At 36.0% G+C, this 17,629-nt stretch overlaps 2 protein-coding genes across 2 annotated transcripts; one reads left to right on the top strand and one right to left on the bottom strand.

Annotated features, from left to right (window-relative positions):
• Window positions 1–278: 278 nt before the first annotated feature.
• On the top strand, window positions 279–6,004 carry LOC131311113 (uncharacterized). Its single transcript, XM_058338442.1, is given in 2 exon segments — window positions 279–430; window positions 5,261–6,004. A coding segment is annotated over 1 exon segment (363 nt). The 5' UTR covers window positions 279–430; window positions 5,261–5,286; the 3' UTR covers window positions 5,650–6,004.
• A 503-nt stretch (window positions 6,005–6,507) lies between these two features.
• On the bottom strand, window positions 6,508–10,106 carry LOC131311112 (protein BOBBER 1-like). The gene is made up of 6 exons (XM_058338441.1): window positions 9,794–10,106; window positions 8,086–8,258; window positions 7,909–7,957; window positions 7,267–7,433; window positions 6,890–6,973; window positions 6,508–6,784 (listed from the first exon to the last, which is right to left on the bottom strand). Exons 1-6 carry the CDS (start codon window positions 9,927–9,929, stop codon window positions 6,746–6,748), a joined length of 648 nt encoding a protein of 215 aa, XP_058194424.1. The 5' UTR covers window positions 9,930–10,106; the 3' UTR covers window positions 6,508–6,745.
• Window positions 10,107–17,629: the final 7,523 nt, after the last annotated feature.

Here is a 17,629-nt window from a genome sequence, read left to right as displayed (position 1 = left end):
GGGTTTAGTTCAGTGTACTAATAATCTATATCTCATGAATTTGAATTAGTACATGATCATAAATCTAACAATATCTAATAGGGCCGGACTATTTGTAACCACAAATTTTCTGAACGTAGTTTTTACCATACTATAAATAGGTTACGTTCAGGAAATTTGTGGTTACAAATAGTCGGTCTCATCTAATAAGATGGTGGCATCTAAAATGGCTAGGCTTCGCAGGTTGCAGGTTGCAGGTTGCAAGTTGAAAATGCGAGGAGTGTCTAAAATTATTTTTGATTTTTTTTTAAAATCAATAAAATTATTTTCATGGAAACACCTCTTCTCTGCTTCCATTTCCAGAAGGCAGAGAAGAACAAATTCGAATAGCTCAAATTGGTGGATTTCTGAACCCTTCCTCAAAATCGACTCCATTCTCTCTCCTCAACAGGTTTGCCTCTCTCTCTCTCTCTCTCTCTCTCTCTCTCTCCTTTTTGGGTATATGCTTCTTTGCGAACATATCTATTCTTGTAATTAAATTGTTTGAGCTTAATTGGGCTTTTTTCATAATTTCTTCAACTGTTTCTATTGCTTGTTTTTTTAACTATTGCTTTACAATTTTCGCTTCGAAATTCAACAAACATTTGCATTATAGTTTTAGTTGCCACAATTCTGCTTCTTTTCTTTTCTTTTCTTTTTTTAACTTGCATGCAAGAAACCTACACTAGCCTAATCTAAGGGGGCTAGGGGATTCTGTATTGATTCATAATATACTTAGCATCTAAAATTTGCATTAACAACTTGACTACCACGACCTAAAAATCTTGATTCGGATGTACTTTAGGGTTTATCCCCGTCGTCATTACTGTCCAAATGGGAAATTTGGTGTGAAAGGATAAGAGGCTAGGAGGGAAAGGAAAACACAACAAATGGTTAAGTTTGGGATGAAAGTAAAGAATAGAGAACGGAAAGGATAATGGCATCTTTCCATCTTGTTTGGATTGTTCATGAGGAAAAGATGAAGAAAACTTGTGTTATTCTCTCCCCTTGTTTGTGAAGGATAAAGGCGAAATGAGAGACAAGAAGATAAGTTTATTATGTGCTTAAAAGTGAAGAAAAGGGAAATAATTGGTCGTAAACATCAGGGAAGAAATTGAATACTTGCTCCGCCCTTCTTCCTCTCTAAATCTTTCATCTTTCGGAGAGATTCAAAAAGTGAGATAGGATTATGGTTGTTCCCATTTCTCTCCTCTAAAGATATCTAAATAGGTGATTTCGAACGAGAGAGCCCATTCCTTTTCTTTCCTCTGTGTATCAGAGTGTCCAAGAGTGTCCAAATAGATTGACCTTAAATTTAATTTGTCAAATAGTTAGTGAGTTGCCTGAGGATTGTAATTTTAGTTGCTATTTCTCAAAACACAGTTGCTTTGATCGGATACAAATTGTTTAATGTCAAAACATCACACATTTTGGAATTTAGATTTCACTTGAATCTTGATTCAAGTACTTGACCAAGAAGTTTTGTTTCAATATATGTCCAATTGTGTCTTGATATGGGTTCTGTCTCCATTAGAAAGTTTTACTCTATCTTACAGTCCCTAATTAATTGAGTTGTATTTCAGAAAAGAGAATACTTGCCATCATTACCATATCATTCCACGTGCATTCTATATCACAGAAAGTAATACTCTTTTCAAGGTTTCAAGTTGTTCAGTGATTGTGTTTGGAAATCAAATTATTGTCTGGTTTAAGTTATTCCATCCTTGTTGGTTTTCAACTCCAAGCATCATCATTGCATTGCATTTGTTCCTCTTCTTTGGTGGTTTAGTCTAGTTGAGTTTGCATTACAGTCGATCTTATGGTGCCCGAATGAAAGACCAATCGTTGGTCAAAGCAACTGCCAATTTATATTGTTTACATAACTTCTGTGAAAGTAGATATGAGAGAGCTTAAGATGAGACTACAAATATGGAATCTGAAAGTTTGTATACGGCAGGGGCGGAAACCAATGTACTCTTTGTGCAAACTCTTAATATTTGTTAAACGAGAAACATGAAGGAGGCTTTGGTGGGGAGGAAGTGTATGTACCTGGCGAGAACATAGAATATTAGTTTTATTGGAGAATACAAAAGTTCGAAGTGGTTAAAGTTTTGAAAATGATGAAACCGGGTGAGGCCTTATGACCAGATGGTATCCCTATTGAAGTGTGGAAAAGTCTGGGTGACCTGGGGATGACTTGGTTGTCAAAGTTGTTTAACAAGATTATTATGACTCGGAAGATGCTCGACGAATGTAGAAGGAGCACCTCAGTACCTATCTATAAGAATAAAAGGGATATCCAAAGCTACAAAAACTATAGAGGTATTAAATTGATGAGTCATACAATGAAATTGTGAGAAAGAGTTATTGAGCATCGTTTGAGGATGGTGACTACGGTGTCAGAGAAACAATTTGGTTCATGCCTAGAAGATCAACCATGGAAGCTATCTACCTATTAAGGAGATTGGTAGAAAAACACAGAGCAAAGAAGAAGGATCTCCATATGGTTTTCATAGACTTAGAAAAGGCTTATGATAGAGTGCCTAGAGATATCAGATGGTGGGTTCTTGAGAGAAAGCGAATGACCAAGGGGTATATCGAGGTGATTAGAGACATGTATGTAGGTGCCGTCACTACCATTAGATCACCAGTAGGGGAAACGAGTGAATTTTCAATAACTGTAGAATTGCATCAAGGGTCAGCCTTGAGCCTATACCTCTTTGCTTTAATTATGGATTAATTGACTAAACAATTTTCAAGAGGATATCTCATGGTGTATGATATTTACAGATGACATTGTCCTCACTCCTCGTAGATGAAACCGCTAGAGGTGTTAATATGTAACAGGCCGAGCAAAATGGCTCGGGCCATTCCGAGCGTGATCAAGTATTACTTTCAACTCCAAGACATCTCTCTTTGGACGTTCGGATCAGCAACCGTAGCCGAAGGTCTCCGTCGCCGAGGGTTCCTCTAATTACACCTTTAATGCTCCATTCCCTACACCTACTCGGGGTGGAGGATACGTTCGTTTGGATAGCTGCCGAAGGTGCCACAACATGCTCGGTGCCGAGCATGGCTTGGCTGACGATCCAGCTCATCCGCATCAGAACAGCAACCATGGCTATGATGATGGTCGTGACGTCATCCGAACGGTTATGAGGACAATGATGGTGGCACGTGAAGGTGCCAGCTCATCATAAAAACGGTTGCAAAACCCTAAACGTGATGCAACAGTGACATCAGCCGACGCGTGTCAAGCGTTGGTGCAATCTTGGAGATCAAGCGAAGGGTTTCCTATAAATATCCCATTATGCCTTCTTGGAAGAGGTACGCTCAAACAAAACCCTAGCTCCAAATCTCTAACTCTGCCTTGCAAGCAAACTGACTCTTGCACCGGAAGGCCATCCCGGAGAACCTCCGGTGTGGTTTTTTAGTCATGCTTCTTTTTGCAGGATTGAGCAAAGGAGATAGGAGCTAACCCCGAACCACAACTCAAAAAGGACGAACCACCCAAAATGGAGCCCCACATAATACAAAACTAGAAATTTGAAGGGAAGCATTAGAGTCAAATGGTTTTCAGATAAGTAGGAGTAAAACTGAGTATGGTGTGCAAGTTTAGTGGTACTAGCAATGCGCATGAAGAAAGAGTGATGATTCAAGACCAGGAGATACCAAAGAGTGATCATTTTAGGTACTTAGGCTCAATTATTAGTAGAGATTCAGAGATTGCCGATGATATGACCCATAGGATCCAAGTTAGGTGGCTCAAGCGGATGAGCACTATTGGTGTATTATGTGACAAGAGGGTGCCCACAAAATTGAAGGAAAATTCTATGGAATTGTCATCAAATTAGCGATACTTTACGGGACAGAATGTTGACCTATTAAGAAACAACAGGTGAGCAAGATGAGTGTAGCAAAAATGAGAATGTTGAGGTGGATGTGTGGTAAAACTAAACGAGACAGGATTAGAAATGAAACGGTTCGTGAGATGGTACGTATAGAACCTATAGAGGAGAAGTTTAGGGAAAATAGGCTAAGATGGTTTGGGCATGTCTACCGTAGATTAGGAGATGCAGTAGTTAAGAGAATGGATAGGATAACTTTGGATAGCAATGCTACGGAGAGGGATAGACCTAAATTGATATTAGATGTTATGGTGCGCAAATATATGAGTATAATGGGTTTGTGTGAACAAGTGGCCCTTGACAGAGCTCAATAGAGGAAAAAGATTCATGTAACGGACCCCAAGTGATTGGGACATAAGGCTCGGTTCGGTTTGGTATTTTTTAAACAGGGGTGGCACGTGCCACACCGCCCCCCTTGGTAGTTCCACCCCTGGTATATGGAACAATGATGATTACTAAGGTGGCTTGAATTGGAAGTTCTAATTGGACGCATAATGAATTTAAGATAACTTATACGTTACGTATCAAAAGAGATAACTTAGACATTGATATGACAAACTTTTGAAGGTCCAAAAGTTGGTGAATTAGGGTATTAACGTATTGCATATTCATGTTTCTGCTAACTTTACATTTTTACATGCGAGCTTCAAGTTACGTCGAATCCTTTCACTTAGTTATTCCTATGGTGTTATCAGCAATCGTTGATAATTGAAGAAGCATGAAAGTTGAAACAAACACTTTTCAATTTATTCGAGCTAATTATAAAATTCCTATGGAATGACATCTTTCTATGTTAAAAAGGCATGCAACATTATGGACTGCAGCTCGTTCAAGATTTAATCTTCATAATCTTTCTATTCTTTGTCATTACAGAGCTTCCCTTTCAAGAAGCAGACATCCGTGTTAGCTAATCCCATGCTTCACTTTAAAACGCACCCAACCTCCTCTTTCTTGATATAGCTGTGCCAGGAATATGAATCTTCTTCCCATCAACCTTTGCAATGTTTGCAACTTTGCATAGCAACAATTCTATGTCTAATGCTTGAACGTTTGTTTTGATTACTTAAAACACTTTCCCCATCTGATTTCCATTTTCTTTCTGTTGAGTCTTGACCAGTAAGAGATTATATTTGATACCAAATACAGGGCTGTCTGAACTGTCAGATCATCCATCTGAACTGTGTGAACTGCCATGGCATCATCATCAGTCTTCTTCATCATCAATCTTCTTCTTCTTGATATCTGTTAGGTTATTGTTTATATCTTATGTTTGAATGCCAGTGGCTCACAGTGCGTTGTCCTTGTACTGATACAAATCTTCCATCTTTGATCAGGAAATCTCCAATTTAAAAAGCCCACAATGCAACAGGGAGCTAAAGGAACTCATGCCAGCTTAGATGAATTCAAGTATGGATTCCCAACAAATGGTTTAGCAGTTGTCTCATATAAATGGTGGGGGAAGCAGCAGACAGTAATGAGGATTTGAGTAGAAAGAAGGGAAGTAAAGATTCCCAAGAAAACAGAAAGGAAACTGAAGAATAATCCCCAAGGACCAGGTTTATTGTCGCATCTGAGAAAAAGCGCAGCAGAAGATGGGTGAAAAGCCTGGCTTGGTGTTTATCGTGGCTATGGTGTTAACATGCTGGGTAGGAGAGAGAGGAACTTAGTTCTTCGGATATTCAACTCATCATTGCCTAGTCACTGGAGATATGGTTCTTCTTGAATCTTGATGGAAAATGCGAAAAAGATCACACTTTAGTTTTTCAAGAAGTACGTATGTCTTCTGAGTTTGGACTTCTATCACAGATCCAAAATTGGTTTAGTACTAAATTTAAGATGTATGGATACTTAAAATTTAGGCATTCCACATAATTCATCTTTGTGATGTAATTATTTGTCATTCATATTCTTTTTTTCTTTTTCTTTTTTGACATGGGTCATTCATATTCATTGAGCTGTGTTATTTTCAGTTTCTTAGCGGTGGGTTGAAGGAAGGAATTGTAAAATTTGCAAAAGAAACTTTTTATCCAACAATCAGTTTTCATGTGCGCAATTAACGAGATCTATTGTTCAGCAATCTTTATTTTTTATTTTTTATGGGTAATCCTACCTCTCCACTTTCAAAAATTGAAATTGGACAGATTTTAATGTTTATCGTGCCTAATTTACTGGGTTTGGACAACTCCACCCTTCACTTCCCATATTGTGTTTGTCAAGTCGAATTTGGACGTCTCAATTATTTGAATCTGACCGACCTTGTTCCAGTCACACATGGTGACACAGAGTAGAACTTGATGATTTTCTAGTTATTGATGACAGAGGGATGTTTCTGAGTTGGTATGGACTTCCCAGTGACAGAAGTAAGAGTCAAGGAAAGAGAGGCAGTCGGAGCATTTACAAGAGGCGAAGAGGAGCTTTGGTTGAGAGAGAGAGAGAGAGATGCTCCAAATAAGGTCGGAAGCATATGAACAGATGGCTTCGAATTATGGCTCAAAACAGCACTGTCTCCTGGTGCAGCACCGTATGCGAATCCCATCAGAACCCATCCATAGAAAAAGAAAAACAAACAAGAACCAAACAGTTTTCCAAAAGGATAGGTATTGTAGATAGTATTTGAGAGATTAACTGTACTGTCTTAACCATAAACCAAGATATTAACAAGTCACGAGCAAAGTAACCAGACCATACTATTGAAAGCGTAAACAATTAAAATAGGCCGAAGGAAAAGAAAGGATCCCCACACAAAAAGACACTTCAGTCTACGGAGATGTATATATGTCTAGAGCAGCAGCAGTTCCTTCAGGCGATGACTCAGACTTTTAAGCTAGCTTTGCCCCCGAAAAGTCCATCTCCGGATGCTGCACGAAACCCAAACATGAATTCAGTAACCAATCTTCTATGTGTTTGTGTGTTGAGTGTGTGTGTGTGTGAGAGAGAGAGAGAGAGTTTCTTAAAGTGCTTACCTGCGCCATGAATTGCTTAAGAAGATCTTGCTTCTGCATCTCCTCACTTGTTGGAAGGCCCATAGACTTCTGCCGCTGGTCAAACTGCAGGGGAAGGGATAAAAAGCAACAAAATCAGAAATGAAGGAATCAACCAACTACAAAGCTGATTAGTACATGGAAAATTCAAACAAATAAATAAAAGAGTACCAGCAATACTAGTAAGAATCGTAGAGTGAGGAAAAAGAAAAGGGGAAAATTCGTCTTCACAATACATTGGAGTTGATATGAGACGAACAACATTCTCAAGAGAGCAATTTCATGTGCTGCATGGTTTCAAAATGGGCCTTCTTCCATTACAAGCAGCAAAGTACATGTGAAAAGCATTAGTGACCTACCATCATCTTTTCCACAGTGGATCTCGTTTCCAGGTCAAGGTCAGATAGTTTGCTGGTTTCAGGTTCTACCTTCTGAGTATCAATTTCAGGATCACCTTTCACCAAACACTTCCACCAATCCATTTGGTTCTGTTTTGTCAGAAGTATAGAGATGGATTTCTGATCCTCTGCACAAAATATTGGTTTTCTCACAAATACATAAAATGGTACAACTATCCTGACAAGGAATCGACACAAAGTGGGAAAAAGTTTAAAGAAGTAGGTAGTGTTTGGTCCACAGGAATGAAAGTTACTTAAAAGAAATGGAACAGTCGTTCTTCAGCCTCCCAAAGGAATCGACCATTTACCCAAATTGGTGATTGATGATTCCATTTTTACAGTACATTCTCTCACTTATGTAGCAAATAAAGAGGTGGAATGAGCATTACAATAGAATGGTCATTCCATTTTCGCTTCTTTCCAGTCGACCAAACACTGCTAGCAAGTTCATGGCATTCCCCAGTAAACCAATCAAATGGTCTGATAAATATTGATATCACACAGACACACATAGAGGCACTCTTTAGCCCGTTTGACTATCCCATCCATATGTCAGACATGCAAATTCAATGACTTGGGGCTTGTCTGAATACAAAAAGATACCTAGGCTCCAAAAGCAATCTTCAACCTTCACAGACTGAAACAGCTCACCCTGCAGGTAAACAATTTGATTAGAGGTGATGAGAATCTGCTAGAGCCAAACTTAGAATTCATGAACTTCAAGATATAACAAGGCCTCACAGAAATATCTAGGATTGAATCGGAAATGAAAGAACTTACATCAATTATAGGAGACTGGCCCTTAAGTCCAACCTTCAGATGATTCTTCTTTAGTTCGTACACAACAAACCTTGATTTAGTGCCAGCAGGGACTGTAACATTGATGGTAACTTCTTGCAAGCTTTGACCCCAAGAATATGTATCCATATCGAGGCCATTGCCTTTATTGGGCGCTGGTAAGATATTAAAATCAAAGAATACAATACACTGTTAACAACACAAGAATCTTACGGATCCCTCACTATTGAAGAGTGGCTAAAATCTAGAAAGGCCAAATAACAATGCAACCAACGAAGCCAGAAGACACATAATAAGTAGTGACTAATGGTTGGAAGATTTTGACCCGTGGGTGGAGGAGAAAACACAAAGAAAAGAAACAAATCCCCGCCTTTAGTTAGCAACCAAAAAACCCACTTTATTTCAAGGTATCAATCTCTCTTCATTAGGTTGTTGTATAGGATATTGAGTTCACTTCTCTCTAACAAGCTAAAGCACCATCTTGTAGATGAGTTGGTTGACAACAACGAACATGGTAAACATATAGGTCATCCCTTCTTATTCAATGATGGAAAAGAATATCTATTATTCCACTAATAAACTACAAATAGAAAATAATTCTTGTAATTCTTGAGGATGTAAGTTCTGGAATTTATTCTCTAAAGTTCTACCTTCTTTAGTTACTTCACGCGTAAGAATGAAACAAACAAATAATATGACACATTGTGGTTCAGATAATATTATGCCATATTTGAATTTACTCTAATACCACCTTATCTTCACAACCAAACACCGGAACTAAAATCTCGTACTAGAATATGCCAGACTAAAGTGGGGGTTGGCCTAACTTTATTATTGGATTATTTTTCCTAAAATTTTAATCTTCTAAATTTTTTTTTGTTAGTTTTGCTTGCGTCAAATATCTAGAGATTATTGATTCGTCCCGATGAGAGGAACCTAAAAAGTTAAAAATTATAACAAGAAACTTTTTTAAAAATCACTAAAGTCAAAAATAATTCAAAACAGTCCGTCTATTTTGGGTTAACTTCATATTTAGTGAATTTTTTCAAGTTTTGTCATACAATTTTACTTTATATAATCCATAAAAACATGACGGAAAACAAACAAAAGTTCATAAATGACAAAAATAATTTTAAACTCCAATAATATGTTAGGCCAAACCCAACAAATCGAGTTCTTTTCCTTTTCTCACACTCTCAAGGAGAAAATAAATTAAATCAAGATACCTCTTTTCTCACACTCTCAAGGAGAAAATAAATTAAATCAAGATACCTTAAAGAAGTTCATATCAACAAACCCAAGAACCAATTCAATATCAACATCACACATACCAATAAGCAATAAAAAGATAACAATACATATGGACAGAACCAAAAGAAACTATACAATATGACACATTGTTATTGTTGCTTCAGATAATATTAAAGATAATTTACCATATTACCCACCTTGTCTTCACAACCAAACACCACAACTGAAATCTCCTACGTACAATATGCCAGACTAATTCTTTTTTCTCTTTTCCCATACCCTTAAAAGACTTAATAGACTAAATCAAGAAACCTTCAAGAAATAGCAAAGGAACAAACCCTAAAGCCTCATCAACATATAAACAAGAAATAAACAAAAAAGCAATAGATAAAATATATGTTGATAGAGCCACACACAAAAAAAGATAAAATAAATGTACCTCGTTTTCCGTCTGTCTTCTTCTCATCCGCAGCAGCCGCCGCCACCTCCTCCTTGTTCTCTGGCTTCACAGTCTCTGATGATGGCGATGGGTTTGTGGGGGTTTGATCTTCTTCGACTTCTGACAGTATAGCCATGGCTTATGAGAGAGAGAAAGAGAGATTTGGGTTGAGTTTGTGGGTTAGGGTTTTTGGAAGAAAAAGGAGTTTTCAGAATTCTTGGCTTGACAGTGTGAGAGAGAGAATATATATAGCGTAAGAGAAGGGCGGTGGACTTGGTTTTTGTAAAAAAGAAAAAGCAAATTACAATACAGTGGAGTACTTTCCAAAATTTTAGCCCACTCATAGACAAAATATGCATTTTTTAATAATAATTAGGGTACCTTTGTGTGTGGTTTTCCGGATTTTTAACATCAAATTAAAGATCTTGATTAACTTTTTACTTATGCAATTTTTGTTAAAATATTTACACTTTTTTTAAAATGGACTAAAACTTAAAAACAATATTAGGCATCCAACAAAAAAAAACTAAGAAAAGATAAAGTAACAAAAAATAAGAAGAAAAAAAAACATGTCCGTTTGATTTGTCATGTTTGTTTGGCTATTTTTTCTGATTTTTTTCAACTTTTCATAAACTTTGTTGTATAAAATGAATTTTACAAGTCCAAATCTCATCCAATTTCACCCCTAGAACCCCACATCGAAAATAGTACTAGTAGAATTGTTTTTGCAAGTATGCCACACCCCCTTAAAAGGTCCCGTTCAGTTGTGAGAAAATAATGAAAAAATCAATTTTTTGTGACTTTCTGTGTATATATTTATCAAGAAAATTGTAAGGCTCACAGTTTTTAACTTTTTTCACTGTTTTTGTTGTAGATCTGGACATCAAATAGGCCCTTCTTAATTTTAGCCCAAAACCATAAGCTCCTAAACTACTGGGTCAAACTTTGCGATATGGGCCAAGCCCTAACTGGCCTGCCTCACACGAACCAATAAGTTGGCCTTTGACATAGCTGTTTACTTAGGCCCCGTTCCCGAATGTCAAATAAGTATTTATTTTTTAAGAAAATAATTTCAAGTTCTAAAATAATTGGTATATTAAAATTTAAAAATATGTAATATGGAACGGTGCAAAAAAAAATTAAAAATTTATTTTTCATTTACATTATTTTTGAGTTTGAAAATGTGAAATAAGTACTTATTTTTTAAAAAGGTATTCTGAAACGGGCTCTTACAAAGACCAATTAGAAAAGTTCCCTAAATGACACCAATGACCCAGTATTTTTCAACGATATCATAATAGTAAAATGTTTCTGAAAAATAAAATCTAATATATACAAACTTTATACAAAATGACGGAGGAGATAATTGTCTTACAATATGAGTTACAATGGTACGAAATTGATTCAATACATACCATTTTGTTTGACCGCAAATGAGCATTGATTAATGGACTATGTTTCCCAGAGAGATGAGTGTATTTGAAACACTGTCGCGTGGTACCCTAAGTCATCCATATATTGGGGTGGGATTTACACACTTATTTTGGGTCCCACGTTAAATGTGTGGTTGAAAAGAGGTATGGAGCACCACGTGACTATGTATTGAATGATTTTTCATATTGGGTATTTGGTTAAAGTTTTGTGACCCGAACCAAATACCCATCAGATATTTTATCCCACAAAGTATGAGATATACAATATCACTCTTAAGCTATATAATCTTCACTATTAATCTCAACAAACAAACGGTTCGTAAAAGGGCAAAGTTGGTGATTGAAGAAAGTGAACATAATAAAATGTTGAAGAATGATGACAAGTGTAGATAATGGGATTTGGTGAGAAAATAAAATGCCCAAAAAGACCTTATTGAAGCATCCAAAAGGCAGGAGCATCTGATTGGATCTGATAAGGACACATAGAGAAGCCAACAAAAACCCTAGAAATTCTTTGGCATGTTCATAGTACTATGACTACAAGATATCTATCTATGTCACACTTTTGCAATTAGTGGGAATGTAATAACTTCTTTTGTTCTGACAATGGCAGAAAAAAGAAAAGAAAAGAAAAGATGATATTTTCATTATATATAAGATTAGTGTAGAATTTTACCAAGAAAAAGAGATTAATATAGAACTGCTGCATGTGATCAATCTGCTGTGGACTCCATAGGGATTCCCCTCACAGTTTACTTAATTATGTGGACACCATACCAAGTAAACTTTGACCATTAATTAGCTAGGGGCATGCATTTGCAGGGTTGACATCACACGTTAAATTTATTTTTAATCCTGACATTTTAATTGCTTCTATATGTTAAATCACACAGTTTAGTCCAATGTAAAACTTTGATAACCTCGCAAGTGGACTAGTAGCCCAATGATAGGCACCGTGTACTCTCATGCAACTGGGGCTATCAATGGACTTGTTATCGTTTGACAAAAGAAATTTTCAACCAACAATACTAACTTTCGCCAAGCAAAAATAAAGAACTTTGATGACCTCCTCGATGAGATCATGAGAACTATATATGCCAAATTTTGATATGAAACTATTAATGTTAGTCTTGTAACTTTTACAAAAAAAAAAAGAAAAAGAAAAAATGTTAGTCTCCTGTAACACAAAACTTTTTTTGATCAAGCGGAAAATCGCCTGTAACAAAATACTAAAAGCATGCAGATTCAACAAGAGTAATAATTAGTTGCATAATCTTGAAGCCAACGACCTTGTAGGCCATGTATGACCTTCCTTGTTATAGCAATTATGATTTATATTGTTCTTTTTTCATACTAAAGCTGGTTGCCGGGGCCAACTTTAATTTGCACACCTTGCTAATTCTAGGCTTTTTTACGAAAACAGGTTATAACAAAGCTTAAAAGCAACTTAAATTGGTGCGGCCGAAGAGAATGAGGGACGTGCAATAGAGAATAGAAAGAATTATCTGTCCCGGTAAGTACTAGAGAGGATCCAATAGAGAATAGAAAGAATTACTTAGAATGGACACGACGATCCTTAATCTGGATCGTCCATTACTACAATTAATTATTCGAATTTGTTCAGATCGAGACTTTACCGATAAGAACATCCAATTCCTTTCCAACATCCTCTACAGAAACACTGCACTTTCTCTGAAAAATAAGCATCTGATAAAAAGTTGGGGTCATTTATCTATCTAGGGACCAAATGTGAGAGGAAGTAATGATTCATCCACGTGGTGCACGTGCAAGGTTGAAGGTTAATGGTTTCTTCAGAGTGCACTTTGAAGTACTTCGTCCATCATGTTTCAGTTCTGCCAATTCAGTACCCAAAAGTGCAAAACATTAGTTTACGTGGCCCCTAAACATGAGAAAATTTCCGGTGCCCGGTGGATATATCCCACGTGGTACCTGCTCGATACATTCGGACCGTCCAATACACTTTTAGACTGTTTCGATTGAAACCCTCTCTCTCCTTTCACCCCAACACTTTCTCTTTCATTTTTCTCTCTCCTAATTCGAGCCGTTAAAAAACGCAATGGACGCTCGGATGCGCCAAGCAGGCACCACGTGGTACTCCACCGGACACTGAAATCCCTCCCCCAAAAAAAAAACATAAATACATGAATGTGAGTTTTTTTTTTTTTTTTTTGGGGGGGGGGGGGGGGGGGTGGGGGGTAAATACATAAATGTGAGTTTATGTTTCATTATGCCAAAAATTAGTCCCTTGTGCTTGAATCAGAATTCCCATTCATCAATCCTTCCATTCTAATTTTCGCGCGTGACGCACACTTCAATTTTCCGTTCAGCTTGTGAGTGCTAGCTAGTTAAAAACAAGGCTAAACACAACTTGAACCTTCCAAATATAAAACCCATCCTTCTAGCCCAATGGTCTTGTGGTAACGTTACGTGTCGAGAGATAGAGCAACTACGGTACCCTTTTTAGTAAGCTACGACACCCTTTAAGTATAATTCTGGAAAAAAATATCCAAATTAAAAGTATAATTCTGGTAAAAAATTCATGCAATGGATGTAACCAGCCTTAATCCAACGAATTGACTGAGTGGGCAAAAATTAAAGCAGATGAGGAACTTACCCTTGTGCTCATAGGTTTGATTCTTATAGCAAGTGAAAAGAAACATAAGGTCGTAAAAGAATTTATTCAGTTGTTAACTTAAAAATTTCCGGACTAATTCATGTATGCATGCGCATATGCCAACTCAAACACGTTACTATCGTAAAAACAATACTAGGAATGGATTTAACTAGTCTTTTTTTAAGATGCTAGCAATAGTTATAGTACTACCTTAGATCGAAGACTAGACTAGAGATTAAAAGTCCATGAAGTGGGCCTGCTGGTTTAACTTTTTTTAATAGTAATAATGTTTTTTACACATCCCACTTAAGAAACTAATCCTTTTTTATTAGGTAGTAAACAGATAGGCCCTTGAAAGATTTGAAGACATAACTTTATTCCAAGGGTTTGCTTCACATCAAAGCCTTTCTCCTCCAATTGTGGCTTTTTATTTCCCTAAAGATCCATAATGATATGCGAGAAAGGCACCATTATTTACTCTCTCTCTCTCTCTCTCTCTCTCTCTGATTAAGTTCTCTCTCATGCGCGAAAGGCACCATTATTTACTTTCTCTCTCTCTCTCTCTCTGATTAACTTCTCTCTCTCTGTGATTAACTTGAATTGACATAATTATCCTTCCAAAAAGGAATTGACATAAATTATCCTTTGGGGACCGTTGCGGAAAATTTAACTTTTGTTGGCTTAGTCAAACTCCATTTGGCATACCAATGGAAAATAACAGGAAGGCAATTATTATATGGTGGATTTTTGCTTGCACCCTTTGTACTTTGATCTTTTTTTTTTTTTTTACTTCATCACTAGATAAATACATCTCTTAAACTTTCAACTAAAATGCAATCATTAAATTTTTCGTTATGACAGACAATTTAACCAATCTAAGGGAAAGTGACATATTCTCTAAGAAACGGTATAATTACCATCATAATTTTTTTTTGTCTAACATTGTATACATCAGCGATGGTTAGTAGAGGGTGTTAGAGTTAACACAGGGTGGTCCAGAGGCTATTCATAACCCTGACCCCCAAAGTCCTGCCTCCTGTGAGAGTCAAACCCTAGTCACCACTGGGAGAGGGAGATGAGCAACCAACTTCACTAAAAATATTTGCCAATTTAAAGAAAATGAGGTGTGTATTCATATAAAGAGAATACACAGAGCCCGGGGAATGCTATTAAATTCGATGGTTGTCGATGGTTGTCATCCATGTTTGTAATATTTTTTGGGAAATGATCTTGTCACTCCTTTTTTTCTAACGTCATTCCTCTGCAAGTATATTTTTGCACCAAAAATACACTTGCAGGGGAGTGACGTTAACAAAAAAGAAAGTGACAAAATCAACAGTCAATTTTTTTTTGTACCTCAAAAAGTTGGTAATTCAATCCGAAATATAAAAGCCGCATAAAACTAGACGTTAGACGCCGGAACAGGACCCATCAGTTGGACTCGTGAATTGAAGCTAGGCAAGCATGACCAAAACTAACTCAAAAGAAAGTACTTATTTCGATACCATCCAATAAATACTCCTGCTTTCATAAATTTGGGGATTCAAATTGTCAGTCTGGATTTCTTGGAATCAGAAGTAGCATAAATATATGCTACACCTTTAAATGGCTTTATCCATTTTTCGAAATTCTTGAAAAAGCCGTACAATATATGTTCCTGATGTGGATTGACCATCTTTTTTTTTTTTTTTCACGAACACCCCCAAATTTTATATATATATATATATATATATATATATATATATATATATGTATATATTTGTTAAACCATGTTTGTTATTCACCCGCATTAGATTTATACATTATTCAAGATTATGGTGAGGATTGATTATTTTTTTCCTTTCAATAAGATTATGTATTCAAATATTAGTCCCTTTAACGAGGCCAACTATCAATTGATCTTGGGTATGTTTGGTTTGATGAAATCAATGTTGGAATATAATAATCATTCCATAGAATACTTATTCTCATATTTGGTTCACCATTAAATGATAAAATGATAATTTCAAATGGAATCACTATTCACCTTATAAATAAATGAGTTGTCATTCCATTAAAAAAAACAAAGGAATTGTCATTCAATTTCTTTGCTACACCTAAATTATTAGTGTCAATCCAAGATTCACTATTGCCATACTAGAAAAAATACTATTGCCACTCAAAAAAAATACTATTTCCACTCCAAAAATTACTATTGCCACATCATTCCATTGCGGAATATGGTCCATCATTTTATTGAAGGACCTTATAATGTTCACACTTCACGTTTAGTCTTTTTGTACTTCCTTGTAATAGGCTCAAGGACAAATATAACAAAGAAAATAAAAGGAAAAGGTACAAAGTTTAACAAGAATTGAAATTTTCCATCATTCATAAGCTTTTAATTGGAGATACCATATTTTATGGTAAAAATTCACTTTTATCATCTCCAAAGTTATTAGACTCAAGTAAATGATATTTACAGTGGATTTGACCAGAGATTCGAGTAATCGAAATTTAACGTGCACGATTTTTAGTTAAGGCACAGGATTTTCTAGTTTTATTTTGGTTGGAATTAAAATTTCCTTTCATTCATAAGCTTTTAATTGGAGATACCGTGTTTTATGGTAAAAATTCACTTTTATCATCTCCAAAGTTATTAGACTCAAGTAAACGATATTCACGGCAGATTTGACTAGAGATTCGAGTAATCAAAATTTAACGTGGATGATTTTTAGTTAAGGCATAGGATTTTCTAGTTTTTATTTTGGTTGGAATTAAAATTTTCTTTCATTCATAGGCTTTTAATTGGAGATACCATATTTTATGATAAAAATTCACTTTTATCATCTCCAAAGTTATACTCAAGTAAACGATATTAATCATGGCAGATTTGACTAGAGATTCGAGTAATTGAAATTTAACATGCACGATTTTTAGTTAAGGCATAGAATTTTGTAGTTGTATTTTGGCTAAACTCAAGATTCTTACAAAGTTGAGATAAATTACCACAATCTTCTTACATTTTAGTAAAACACAGTTACTAAATAGCCAATAGATTATTTTTTGAAAGTTTGAGAATATCTACCCTAATCTAGCTTAGGATACAGGGGAAAGCTTAGGATACAGGGGAAAAGAGAAAGAGATGGGTATCGACCCTGTAATGCAGGGGCAGGAGTGCACTACAGGGTCCCGGCTCTATTGGGCACAATTTTTTAGTGCACAAGGTTGATTCTTTTGAAGTATATTAAACTTATACACTGCACAAATAATCAACACACGAAATTATTGCCGCCAATATTATATTATTATTCCAGATATATTGAAAGCAAAATTAATTTTTCATTTTGGAATTTAGAAAAATGCAATTACCTTTAACGGGTACCGCCATGTGATACCCGTTCAGCACACAAAAACTTATCCTTTACGCAAAACAATCTTAGCCGTTTCAATGGCATCATATTTTACATTTTCTTGTGCAAGGCTATGCGAAAACATTTAGAAAGTACACTTTATTTTTGCACATGCTTTCTCGGCGTGTTTTCTCCTGTTGGCTAAACAAACAAAAAAGCCAACGAAAATTACTAATTTCAAGACATGGTATTCTCCTCTCACATCCATTAACTAAAAGTTCAATTAGCAGAAACAACTATCTAAAATCCTTTAAACAAACATTTTAAGAAAAACCCACCAATGTGAAAATGAAGAGATGCTTCTTGACAAAGGATATATCCTTTAAGTTGCTTCTTTGACTTCAGGGAAATTCAAGTATTTATTTTTTTGGAAAAT

The sequence above is a fragment of the Rhododendron vialii genome, chromosome 12a (assembly GCF_030253575.1).
Source record: "Rhododendron vialii isolate Sample 1 chromosome 12a, ASM3025357v1".
Classification (NCBI taxonomy): Eukaryota; Viridiplantae; Streptophyta; class Magnoliopsida; order Ericales; family Ericaceae; genus Rhododendron; species Rhododendron vialii.
This window is presented reverse-complemented; position numbering and strand designations above follow the sequence as displayed.

Excerpts from the sequence above, each read along its gene's own strand:
- LOC131311112 (XM_058338441.1), bottom strand. The coding sequence starts at position 9,929 with ATGGCTATACTGTCAGAAGTCGAAGAAGATCAAACCCCCACAAACCCA. Across the intron at positions 7,958-8,085 it reads GCCAGTCTCCTATAATTGAT|GGTGAGCTGTTTCAGTCTGT; the intron begins GTAAGTTCTTTC and ends GTTTACCTGCAG. Across the intron at positions 7,434-7,908 it reads AGATTGCTTTTGGAGCCTAG|AGGATCAGAAATCCATCTCT; the intron begins GTATCTTTTTGT and ends TATTTTGTGCAG.